The 12,556-nt window shown below is 42.0% G+C and overlaps 2 protein-coding genes across 15 annotated transcripts in view; one reads left to right on the forward strand and one right to left on the reverse strand.

The window, feature by feature from the left end:
* The window catches only part of TMEM116 (transmembrane protein 116), a 119,101-nt gene that overhangs the window by 47,144 nt on the left and 59,401 nt on the right, over positions 1–12,556 (forward strand). For 3 of the 14 annotated variants that reach the window (XM_069558168.1, XM_069558165.1, XM_069558157.1), the window contains one exon: positions 6,307–6,974. The exons of 9 other annotated variants lie outside the window; for them this stretch is intronic. In XM_069558168.1, coding sequence (XP_069414269.1) covers positions 6,307–6,327 — 21 coding nt within the window. In that variant the 3' untranslated portion in view covers positions 6,328–6,974. Of the gene's footprint in view, positions 1–6,306; positions 6,975–12,556 lie in introns of those variants that run through there. 2 more of the 14 variants (XM_069558158.1, XM_069558167.1) reach the window with 1 other exon arrangement.
* LOC138422730 (disintegrin and metalloproteinase domain-containing protein 1a-like) lies at positions 9,995–12,451 on the reverse strand. Its single transcript, XM_069558133.1, has one exon. It carries the CDS (start codon positions 12,449–12,451, stop codon positions 9,995–9,997), a length of 2,457 nt encoding a protein of 818 aa, XP_069414234.1.

Genomic DNA, 12,556 nt, shown 5'->3' on the forward strand with positions numbered 1-12,556 from the left:
AAAATAAAGATATCTTGCAACATGTGACAACATGGATGAATCTTGAGGATATTATGCTGAGTCAAATAGACCAGTCATAGAAATACAAATACCTCATCATTCTATTTACATGAGGTATCTAAATTAGTCAAATTTATAGAATCTGAGAGTTGAATGGTGATTGCTATAGAGTAGGGCTATGAGGAAATGGAGCTTTACCCACTAATGATAAAAAAATTTCAGTTCAGGAAGATTAATAAATTCTACAGATCTGCTGTACAGCATTGTACCTAGAGTCAGCAGTACTGTATTACACACTTAAAATTTTGTTAAGAATTGTATTCTTGCCACAATAAGAAATGAGTAAGTTAGAAATGTATAATATGGGTACAGAAGATTTTAAATTATATAAGACTTATTTGTGCAACTCCTTCATTACTAAATTTTAAAATCTAAAGGAAAATCTGAAAAATTCTTTGTGGAGGTAATATAATCTTAATTCCCTAACTTGATAGAGCTGGCATTTTTAAAAAGTCAGAAATAAATTTCACTTTTTCTGGATGTAGATTAAAACAATTTTAGAAATATATTATAATTAAAATCTTGTACAATATTCAAGGCAAACACCATGCTAAAAAAAGTTTATGCCAGAAACATAAGCATGAGTTTAGCGTTAAGAAATACATTATCATAATTCATCACATCACAAACTAAAAGAAAAATAAAATGAACATATGAGTACATGCCCAAAAGTTGTTAAAAGTCGCTAGTTATTCATATTTTAAAACTTTAATGGGAATACGAAAATGCTACATTGTTATTGTTGTCCAGTCGCTAAATCGTGTCAGACTCTTTGCAATCCCATCCTTCACTATCTTCCGGAGTTTTCCCAAACTCATGTCCACTGTGTTGGCAATGCTATCTGACCATTTCATCCTCTGTTGCCCTCTTCTCCTGCCATCAATCTTCCCCAGCATTAGGGTCTTTTCCAGTAACTCGGCTTTTCACATCAGGTGGCCAAAGTATCGGAGCTTCAACCTCAGCATCAATCCTTCCAAAGAATATTCAGGGTTGTTTTCCTTTAGGATTGACTGGTTTGATCTCCTTGCAGTCCATGGGACTCTTAAGATTCTTTTCTAGCACCACAATTTGAAAGCATCAATTCTTCAGCTCTCAGCCTTCTTTATGATCCAACTCTCACATCCATATATGACTACTGGAAAAACCGTGGCTTTGACCATATGGACCTTTGTCAGCAAAGTGATGTCTCTGCTTTTTAATACACTGTCTAGGTTTGTCATAGCTTTCCTTCCAAGGAGCAAGCATCTTTGAATATCATGGCTGCAGTCACCGTCTGCAGTGATTTTGGAGCCCAAGAAAATAAAATCTGTTGCTATTTCCCCCATTTCCCCTTCTGTTTGCCATGGAGTGATGGGACTGGTGCCATGATCTTCATTTTATGAATGTTAGGTTTTCAGCCAGCTTTTTCACTCTCCTCTCTCATCTTCAATAAGAAGCTCTTTATTTTTTTTTTAAGAAATGCAAATCAAAACCACAATGAGATATCACTTCACACTTATTATCAAAATGACAATAAATAAGTTTTGGCGAGGATGTGGAAAAAAAGGAACACTGTTCATGGCTCTGCAAACTGGTGCAGCCACTATGGCAAGCATTATGGAGGTTCCTCAAAAGTTAAAAGTAAAGCTACTGTATGATCCAGCAATCCACTTCTGGACATTTATCCAAAGGAAACAAAAATGCCAACAAAGAAAGGTATCTGCACCACCATGTTCATTGTAGCATTATTTACAATTGCCAAGACATAGAAGAAACTTAGGTGTCATCTATTAGTGGATGAGTGAATTAGAAAATGTTATACAGGACTTCTCTGGTGGTCCATTGGTTCAGACTCTGCATTCCCTCTGCAACCCAAAGCCTCATCAACGGTCATGAGGAAACAGGTCTATAAAATCATTTCTTTAATCTTTCCTATTCAGCTTCTTCCAAATGGGCGATTTGGGGATTCTCTCATCATAAGGGGGCCACCATTTAGCTGAAACAGAAAAAGGAGCATGCCTTAATGCCACTAGAGTATGCTTAATGAAGCCTGCAAATTTCTCCCTCCCTTTCTTTCCTCTCCCCTTCTCCCTCTACTTCTCCTTGTTCCTTTCAAGCTCACTTTGAAAGTTGACCTGAATCTCCAGCAGAGGCCCTGAATCAGTCCAACCCAGAGCTTAGGGCCCAGAGATGCACCACAGCAATGATTTGCGTTTACACCTTATACTCACATTGCTCACAACGGCCAGCAATTCTGCCTTCTGCTATGAAACACAGTTGTTGAGATGACTTGACTTTAGCTTCAGAGAGACCTGCTCGGACACCTGTCTACCCTTCTCACCTGTCATGTGACCTTAGGCAAATTGCTTAACCCCTCAGGTTCTTCACGGGGAGAGTGGGGCCAATGATAGTGGGTACCTCATAGGACTATTATGGAAATGGTCAGATAAAATATGAAAGTGCTTAGAACAGTGCCTGCCACATGGTCCATGCTCAATCAACCGTAGCTATAATGCTTGATGTGGAAACCACAAACCTCCAGTGAGAAGACACCCAACCTTGGTGAACTCCAAGGAACAGGACACCTACCTCATGAAGCTTATATCTACAGTATCTGGACACTTAAAACACTAGTTCCTGCCACAGAGGTAAAAGGACAGTATGTGGGCTAATTTCGAGTTAAGCACTCCTCGGAACTCAAACGTTCTAATGGCGATTTTTGTGGCCTGAGCAATACATGCAAAAACATAAGTGTCTGTGGCCAGTGAACTAAAATGTGAAACAATGACTACCCAGCAACAAGCCAGGAACACCTACTGGTGTCTGTTAGATGCCACCATGTGGCACAAGCCTGTTGTTTCTTCCTGCATCATTTAGTAGATAAACTTTTTCATGTGACTAAGATACTAGTTGTCATCACAACTTCCAAAAAAAAAAAAAGACTCCATGTTCCCAATGCAAGGGGCCCTGGTTCAATCCCTGATGAGGGAACTAGATGTGTGCTGCAACTAAGACCCAACACAGCTAAATTTAAAAAAATGTTACACACACACACAAAATGTTACTCAGCCATAAAAAGAAGGAACTCTTGCTGTTTGTGACAACATAGATGGACTTTGAAGGCATTATGCTAACAAGTTACAAAAGAAAGACACATACCTTGTTGTCTTACTTATATATCTTTCAAAGACATCACTTTGCTGACAAAGGTCCAACATAGTCAAAGCTATGGTCTCTCCAGTAGTCATGTACAGATGTGAAAGTTGGACCATAAAGAAAGCTGAGTGCTGAACAATTGATGCTTTCCAGCTGTGGTGCTGGAGAAGAATCTTGAGAGTCCCTTGGACCACAGAGATCAAACCAGTCAATCCTAAAGGAAAGTAACCCTAAATACTCATTGGAAGGACTGATGCTGAAGCTTAAGCTCCAATACTTTGGGCGCTTGATGCAAGGTGCCAACTCATTGAAAAAGACCCTGATACTAGGAAAGATTGTGGGCAGGAGAGGGGGGTGACAGAGGACGGACGAGGTGGTTAGATAGCATTGCTGACCAATTCAATGGACATGAACTTGAGCAAACGCCAGGAGATGGTGAGGGACAGGGAGGCCTGGCGTGCTACAGTCCATGGGGTCAGAAAGAGTCGGACGCGATGTAGCGTCTGAACAACAACAACATTTCTAAAAGAAACAAAACAAAAGTTGAACTCATAGAGAACAAATCAATTGTTGCCGGGGGCGGGATGTGAGGGATTGGTGAAATGGATGAAGGTGGTCAAAAGGGGCAAACTTCCAGTTAAAATGTCCTGGGAATATAATATACAGCATGGTAACTATGATGAATACTACTATATTGTGTATTTGAAAGTTGCTCAGGTAGTGGCAGTGGTTTAGTTGCTAAAGTCATGTCTGACTCTTGTAACCCCATGGACTTTAGCCCACCAGGCTCCTCTGTCCATGGGATTCTCCAGGAAAGAATACTGAAGTGGGTTGTCATTTCCTTCTCCAAAAGTTGCTAAGAGTAGATCTTAAAAGTTCTCAACATAAGAAAAAAAAATTTGTAATGATGTGTGGTAATGAATGTTAACTAGATTTATTATGGTGATCATTTCACAATATATACAAATATGATCCCTGGGTTTGGAAGATCTGGAGGAGGAAATGGCAGCCCACTCCAGGAAGATGTCCTGGAGGAAGAACTGGCAACCCACTCCAGTATTCTTGCCAGAAGAATGCTATGGACAGAGGAGCCTGGTAGGCTACAGTCCGTGGAGGCACAAAGAGTCAGAGATGACTGAGCATCTGAGCAGACCCCTACCATAGTCTGTCTTTGATTGAAGTGTGGGGTTTTATAAACTTTTAATGCCTTATTTGTCTGTTTATAAGTAATTTAGCAGTATTGAATCTGAGCAAGATTTTGGTTGTGTTAGGGAGTGGTAAGAGGCATCCTGCCCCAAGAATGAATTTGGCCCTATATTTTAAGGTTAAATCCTTCACTTGGTAAACACTTATTAAGCATGTTCAATATGCTGGGCCCACATCATTGAATAAGATGGTAATCTGCCACACCATAATGGATATAGTAGGAGGAAAGACATTTTCATCAATAATGACTACACAATTTGTGGATTCATATGTAGTAGAAGTTAGTTAAGGACATTTTGAAGGTCTTCTCTGTCACTTTTTATTGAAGGAAAAGGTTCAGGAAGTATTGGAAATTGTACATTGAGTCATACTTTGGAAAATATGCAAATACCACTACTTACTATCTCTAGAGAAAATTCTCCTTGGTCTGTTTCCTCATGAAAGATGGAGGTTTCATAGCGTGGTTAGGAGGATTAAATTAAGACAATGAATATAGTGTGTTTAACACAGTTCTTGGCACAGAATGAATAGTGTTAATACTATCCTTGCTTTGTGCTCGTCACAGAGAAGTATCTCGTAGATCTAAAGGTATTACTTGTAATTGTAGAGATTCCTTATGATGTCAACAAGTTGTTTCAAAAAAGAAAAAAGGAAAAATAGAAAAGACAAAATTTTAGTTTAATACATGTACTCAGCACTGTGGTAGAGGCCTCTATACTATATAAAATTAAGTATAAATGCAGTTTTATAACTAGGTAATGTTCATCAGACATGACACATCTGAGGGTATGAAATTCATCCAAGGAATATTAAAAGAAGGGGATTAAACATTCTCTAGGAGAAAAGGGGGGCTTTCCTGGTAGCTCAGCTGGTAAAGAATCCACCTGTTTAATTCAGGAGACTCTAGTTCAGTTCCTGGGTTGAGAAGATCCCCTGGAGAAGGGATATGCCACCCACTCCAGTATTCTTGGGGTTCCATGGTGGCTCAGATGGTAAAGAATCCACTGCAATGTGGGAAACATGGGTTCGATCCCTGGGTTGGGAAGATCCCCTGGAGGAGGGCATGTTAACCCACACCAATATTCTTGCCTGGAGAATCCCCATGGACAGAGGAGCCAGGCAGGCTACAGTTCACAGGGTCACAAAAAGTTGGACATGACTGAGCGACTAAGCATAGCACAGTACAGGGGGAAAAGGGCCATCCAAGTTGGAGAGCTCATGGTGGAGAGTTCTGACAAAATGTGATCCATTTGAGAAAGGAATGGAAACCACTTCAGCATTCTTGCCTTGAGAACCCCATGAACAGTATGAAGAGGCAAACAAAAATGACTCTGAAAGGTGAACCCCTCAGGTCAGTAGGTATCCAATATGCTTACTGGAGAAGAGCAGAGAAATAGCTCCAGAAGGAATGAAGAGCCTGAGGCAAAGTGGAAACAGTGCCCAGTAGTGGGATGTGTCTGGTGGTGAAAGTAAAGTCTCATGCTATAAAGAACAGTGTTTCATAGGAACCTGGAATGTTAGGTCCATGAATCAAGGTAAATTGGAAGTGGTCAAACAGGAGATGGCAAGAGTGAACATCGACATTTTAGGAATCTGAACTAAAATGGACAGAAATGGGCAAATTTAATTCAGATGACCATTATATCTACTACTTGGACAAGAATCCCTTAGAAGAATGGAATAGCCCTCATAGTCAACAAAACAGTCTAAAATACAGTCCTTGAGTGCAATCTCAAAAACAACAGAATAATCTCAGTTCATTTCCAAAGCAAACCACTCAGTATCACAGTAATCCAAGTCTATGCCCCAACCACTAATGCCAAAGAAGCGGAAGTTAAATTGTTCTATGAAGACTACAAGACCTTCGAGAACTAACACCAATAAAAGATGTCCTTTTCATTATAGGGAAATGGAATGCGAAAGTAGGAAGTCAGGAGATACCTGGAGTAACAGGTAAGTTTGGCCTTGGAGTACAAAATGAAGCAGGACAAAGGCTAACAGAGTTTTGCCAAGAGAACGTGTTGGTCATAGCAAACACCCACTTCCAACAACACAAGAGGTGACTCTGTGCATGGGCATCACCAGATGGTCAATATTACTATTAGATTGATTATATTCTTTGCAGCCAATGATGGAGAAGCCCTATACAGTCAGCAAAAACAAGACCGGGAGCTGACTGTGCCTCAGATCATAAACTCCTTATTGAGAAAATCAGGCTTACATTGAAGAATGTAGGGAAAACCACTAGGCCATTCAGGTATGACCTAAATCAAATCCCTTACAACTATGCAGTGGAAGTGACAAATAGAGTCAGGGATTAGATCTGATAGAGTACCTGAAGAACTATGGACGGAGGTTCATGACATTGTACAGGAGGCAGTGATCAAGACCAAATCCAAGAAAAAGAGGCAAAAAGGCAAAATGGTTGTCTAAGGAGGCCTTGCAAATAGCTGAGAAAAGAAGAGAAGCTAAAGGCAAAGGAGAAGAGGAAAGGTTTACCTATCTGAATGCAGAGTTCCAAAGAACAGCAAGGAGAGATAAGAAAGCCTTCCTCAGTAATCAATGCAAAGAAATAGAGGAACACAATAGAATGGGAAAGACTAGAGATCTCTTTAAGAAAATTAGAGATACCAAGGGAACATTTCATGCAAGATGGGCACAATAAAGGACAGAAATGGTATGGACCTAACAGAAGCAGAAGATATTAAGAAGAGGTGTCAAGAATGCACAGAAGAACTATACAAAAAGAGGTCTTAATATCCCAGATGACCGCGATGTCATGATCACTCACCTAGAGCCAGACATCCTGGAGTGTGAAGTCAAGTGGGCCTTCGGAAGCATCACAACGAACAAAGCTAGTGGAGGTGATGGAATTCCAACTGAGCCACTTCAACTCCTAAAAGATGATGCTGTGAAAGTGCTGCACTCAGTATGCCAGCAAATTTGGTAAACTCAGCAGTGGCTGCAGAACTGGAAAAGGTCAGTTTTTATTCCAATCCCAAAGAAAAGCGATGTCAAAGAATGTTCAAACTACTGCACAAATGTACTCATTTCACATGCTAGTAAAATAATGCTCAAAATCCTTCAAGCTAGGCTTCAACAGAATGTGAACCAAGAGCTTCCAGATGTGCAAGCTGGATTTAGAAAAGCCAGAGGAACCAGAGATCAAATTGCCAACATCCGTTGGAGCGTAGAGAAAACTAGAGAATTCCAGAACAGAATCTACTTCTGTGTCATTTACTATGCTAAAGCCTTTGCATAGATAACAACAAACAGTGAAAAATTCTTAAAGAGATGGGAATACTAGACCACCTTACCAGCTTCCTGAGAAACCTGTATGCAGATCAAGTAGCAGCAGTTAGAATCAGACGTGGAATAATGAACTGGTTCGAAATTGGGAAAGGGGTATGTCAGGGCTGTGTATTGTCACCCTGCTTATTTAACTTATATGCAGAGTACATCACGTGAAATGCCAGGCTGGTAGAAACAGAAGCTGAAATCAAGATTGCCAGGAAATATATTAATAACCTCAGATATACAGATGAAACCGCCCTTATAGCAGAAAGTGAGGAATTAAAGAGCCTCTTGATGAAGGTGAAAGAGGAGAGTGAAAAGCTGCCTTAAAACTCAACATTCAAAAAAAAAAAAAAAAAAGATCATGCATCCAGTTCCATCATTTCATGGCAAATAGATGGGGAAACAATAGAAACAGTGACAAACTTTATTTTTTTGGGCTCCAAAATCACTGCAGACGGTGACTGCAGCCATGAAATTAGAAACACTGGCTCCTTGGAAGGAAAGCAGTGACAAACCTAGACAGCATATTAAAAAGCAGAGACACTTAAGTCAAAGCTGTGGTTTTTCCAGTAGTCATGTACAGATGTGAGAGGTGGACAATAAAAAAGGCTGAGCGCCAAAGAATTGAACTGTGGTGTTGGAGAAGGCTCTTCAGAGTCCCTTGGACTGCAAGGAAATCAAACCAGTCAATCCTAAAGGAAATCAACCCTGAATATTCACTGCAAGGACTGATGCTGAAGCTGAAGCTGAAGCTCCAGTGCTTTGGCTACCTGATGTGAAGAACTGACTCATTAGAAAAGACCCTGATGCTGGGAAAGATTGAAGGCAGGAGGAGAAGGGGACAACAGAGGATGAGATGGTTGGATGGCATCACCGACTCAGTGGACATGAGTTTGAGCTAACTTGAGGAGATGGTGAAGGACAGGGAAGCCTGGTGTGCTGTAGCCCCTTGGGTCATAAAGAGTCAGACACGGCTGACTGACTGAACAACAGCAAGGAGAAAAATATTTTAGTTAAAAAGGGAATATGGCCAGGGACTTCCCTGGTGATTCAGTGACTAAGACTTGGTACTTCAGATGCAAGGGACGTAGGTTCAAGAATTCAGTCAGTGATGAGGGAACTAAAATCCCGTATGCTGCTAAGTGCAGTTAAAAAAAAAAAAAAAAACTAAAAAAGAATAAAAACTGGACGGAAAAAGAAACTGTTTTTTACTCTTGGATACATTTGATTTTTTTCACTTTAAGTCCACATATGCTTCTATAAGAGTGATCCTTATAATAAAGAGTTAAAGAAAAGGAATAAAAAATGGAAACAACAAAAAAAGGGAAGTGTGGCTATAAAAAGGACCTGGAGATCCTGGGAAATAATGAATTGAGTATGTAATATATCAGTGTTTAAACATCTTCCCAGGTGGTACAGTGGTAAAGAGTCCACCTGCCAATGCAGGAGACAGAGGAGACGTGGATTTGATTCCTGGGTGGGGAAGATGCCCTGGAGTAGGAAATGGCAACCTACTCTAGTATTCTTGCCTAGAAAATTCCATGGACAGAGGGGCCTGGTGGATTACAGTGCATGAGGTCACAAAGAGTTGGACACGACTGAGCATACTCACCAACATCTGCCAAAACTGAAAAGTTAGATGACTGAAACACTAGCCCCTTGACCCTGGGTTGATTAGGGTCTTTTGACTTACTGGATATAGTCCACCCACAGAGTCCCAGAAGAAAATAGACTCAATAAATATACCGCATGGAATCTGAAGAGATATCTAATCTGAATAGGGTTTTATTTTTTGTTTTAAAAAATTCATTTCTTGAATGAACATTTATAAAAGGCCAAATTAGAACAATGAGTCACATAAATAGTTGTTCTCATATAGTAGGTAGCTGTTGCTTGAAAATCCAAGTGATAATAGTAAATGCAGGTATGAATAGTGGTATATGTCAAACAACTTTGATGAAAGATGGAATTTCCTGAAAAAGATTCTGGTACCTGGAAAAATTAGCCCAATACAAGGATGTTGATGTCAATAGATGCATGTGAAGAGTTCAAATTTAAATGTGGAAAAGCGGTAAGTTATTTAATATATAATTAAAACCATAAAACCTTAATGACTAAAGTGATAAAAGTGACAGAATCCCTCCTCCTACAGTAGTATATTTTTATAGAGTATATAATCGTAGTCAGAGCCACTGAGTTATCAATTCCCACTTCACCTTTGCTTCAATGAGCCTGTCATTCCCACTCAGTGCTTGAGGTGTATGACATATTATGCTTCTTTCTCCCATTGCTTGTCTTATGGCTCTGATTCTTCCTCTTCCTCCTCTTCCTTTTCTTCCTCCTCTTCCTCCTCTTCCTCCTCAGCCTCCTCTTCTGGAGGCTTCTCTTCCGGAGGCTTCGCTTCTGGGACAGCTGGTTCCTCTTTTGGTTTAGCAGCTGCTCCTTTGTCCGCTTTGTGAAACACGCAGATACAACAAATTATAAGTAGTAATAACAACATACAAAGTATTGCAACTAATGGGATTATTGTGCCTAAGACATGTTTGGCACCGTCTTCGTCAGAGGTAGTACTTCCTTGTCCACCTCCCTCTGAGTCGGGACCAGGGAAGCCACTGTCCACGCTACCACCAGGTCCTGGGTTTTTGCAGTCAGGAGGGGAAAAACCATCATCACAATGGCAGTTCTTGTTATTGTTGCAAACTCCTTTCTGGTTACACTGTACCTTTACATCACAATCGTACCCAAGAACACTGACATCTGAGCAGGTGAAGTCTATGCAGACTTTCCCTGGGGCACAAATAATGCCCATCTTTGCATCTCCAGAATCAGGGACATCCGTAACACTATACTTATCCATGGACCAGCAGAAGTCATTTTTATAATGAGTCTGCAACAATGTATAATTGACTTCGGTCTCTGGTAACTCTTGAACATTTGTACATATCATTTTCCCACAAAATACAGCATCGTTTTCACATTTAATATATGATGAGTCACCCTCAATGGGAGTACCACAGTTTCCAAATCTGTTCCCTTTACCATTAAATGACCGAAAACATTCTTCTGAGGCAGCTTTTGCAGGAAACCCAAAAATTTCAGAACACTGAGCATCAGAAGACATGCATACGCCCTTAACACAATAGTAACCACCCATACATACTGAACCATCTTGCTTGTAGGTGTCCGGGGGACACTCCCCAGAGGTACCAAGACAAAATTCTGGAAGGTCACATTCTCCTGAAGCAGGACGGCAGCTACGTCCAGTTCGTTCATACTGGCATGTAGCATTACAGCAGGGTCCAGGATTACACAATGCAGTCGACTTCAGTCTACATGTGTCATCACAACATTGGTCAAGGCCACAAACAGTACCACAGTCACACTGCTCATCTTCTTCTACAATGCCATTGCCACAGCGGGAAGCCCTCCGTAAGCGGCCTTTGTGCCCAGGCTTGTTAAACAGGCAGGCCCCCTTGTGTTCCCAGAGGAACTGGTGGAAGAAGTCAGAGCTGCAGTTGCTGAAGCCACTTTCTTTAGTGATGTTTTCATGCATGAGGCAGAAGGGCCTGTCTTTACAAATGCAGGCCGAATGGTCGTGCCGAATACCCAAGTTGTGTCCAAGCTCGTGGACCATGAGTGCTGCAAACAGGAGGACATCCTCGTGGTGGAAAGATTCCACGGCTGCTGCAAAATCACTGGAGCAGGCACCGCTGAGAAATGCCTGCCCCGTATCCTCCTTAGGATGCTGTCCCACGATCATGTGGGCAACATCATGCTTGACACGATGGAAGAGGTTCTCTTGTCTCCAGCTGTTGAAATTCCTGAGTGCAACTTGCAGGTCCACGGGGACCTCTGTGAGGTCCCCCTCAGTCCAAATCTCCATTCCAGCCAGCACCACCTCTGTGTTTATTCCCCTTGTGAAGCTGTTGGCCAGAGCGATGATGTCCATTACTCTCTGGACTGTCTGCTTGACGTCACTGCCCCACAATTGGAACCGCTGGTTGTTGACCACGACAACCATCTCCACGTACTTGATATGTGACCACAAGTCGGATGGCACCTGCCAGCTGTGAGGCTTGCCGCTCTCCGGTCGCCGGCTGGTGGACGCCACTTGGCTGTCTTTGGACGTGACGCCACAGGAGACGCGAGCTTCGTGGGCCATGGCGTACAACACGTGTTCAAACCGTTTGGAAGAGTGCACGGGCTCAATGCCATAGGATTTTTCCTCCTTAATCAGGAGGCCCCTGAGGCCTGAACAGGTGTTGACAGAAACAAAAGAACCTGGGACTCCTTCTATGTAGCCTTCATAGTGACAGTCCTGTGAGACGGGAGGCATTTCTTGCCCCAGGATGCCATTGTGGTAGCTGAAGACCGGGAAGTTATCCACAAAATAGTCTCTCTTCACCGTCAGGTGAATCAGCTGCCTCTGGCCCTGCATAAATAGCACGTAGGAGAGCTTTTCCACTTGGTCTTCCCTTCCTTCCACTGTCAGACTCTTGGGAATGACTATTTCATAGGAAGAGTGATGTAGTGAGCCCAGGTCACCGTACAGGCTTGGCAGAGAAATCAGTACCAAGAACAACAGGATCCCCAACCTGGCACATGAAAGTCCTGGCACCGGGGCCAGCTTCAAGCCCTTCGTGTGAGGAGCCCAAGTTTGAAGCGCTCTGATAGCCTCAGACATAGCCACTTGCCTTTTCCACAGAGAAGGCAGTATAGAGGCAGAGTCTCTCACAGACGCTGCCACTGACATGGCCCTAGTGAATCAGTTGATGACGCAGGGCTTGTGTCCAGCAGCAGCAGCAGCAGCTCTCCCTGACACACAGACCCTCTGTCACAGGTACTCACTTCAGATCTA

The sequence above is a fragment of the Ovis canadensis genome, chromosome 17 (assembly GCF_042477335.2).
Source record: "Ovis canadensis isolate MfBH-ARS-UI-01 breed Bighorn chromosome 17, ARS-UI_OviCan_v2, whole genome shotgun sequence".
Classification (NCBI taxonomy): domain Eukaryota; kingdom Metazoa; phylum Chordata; class Mammalia; order Artiodactyla; family Bovidae; genus Ovis; species Ovis canadensis.

Coding starts and splice junctions, on each gene's coding strand:
- LOC138422730 (XM_069558133.1), bottom strand. CDS start 12,451: ATGTCAGTGGCAGCGTCTGTGAGAGACTCTGCCTCTATACTGCCTTCT.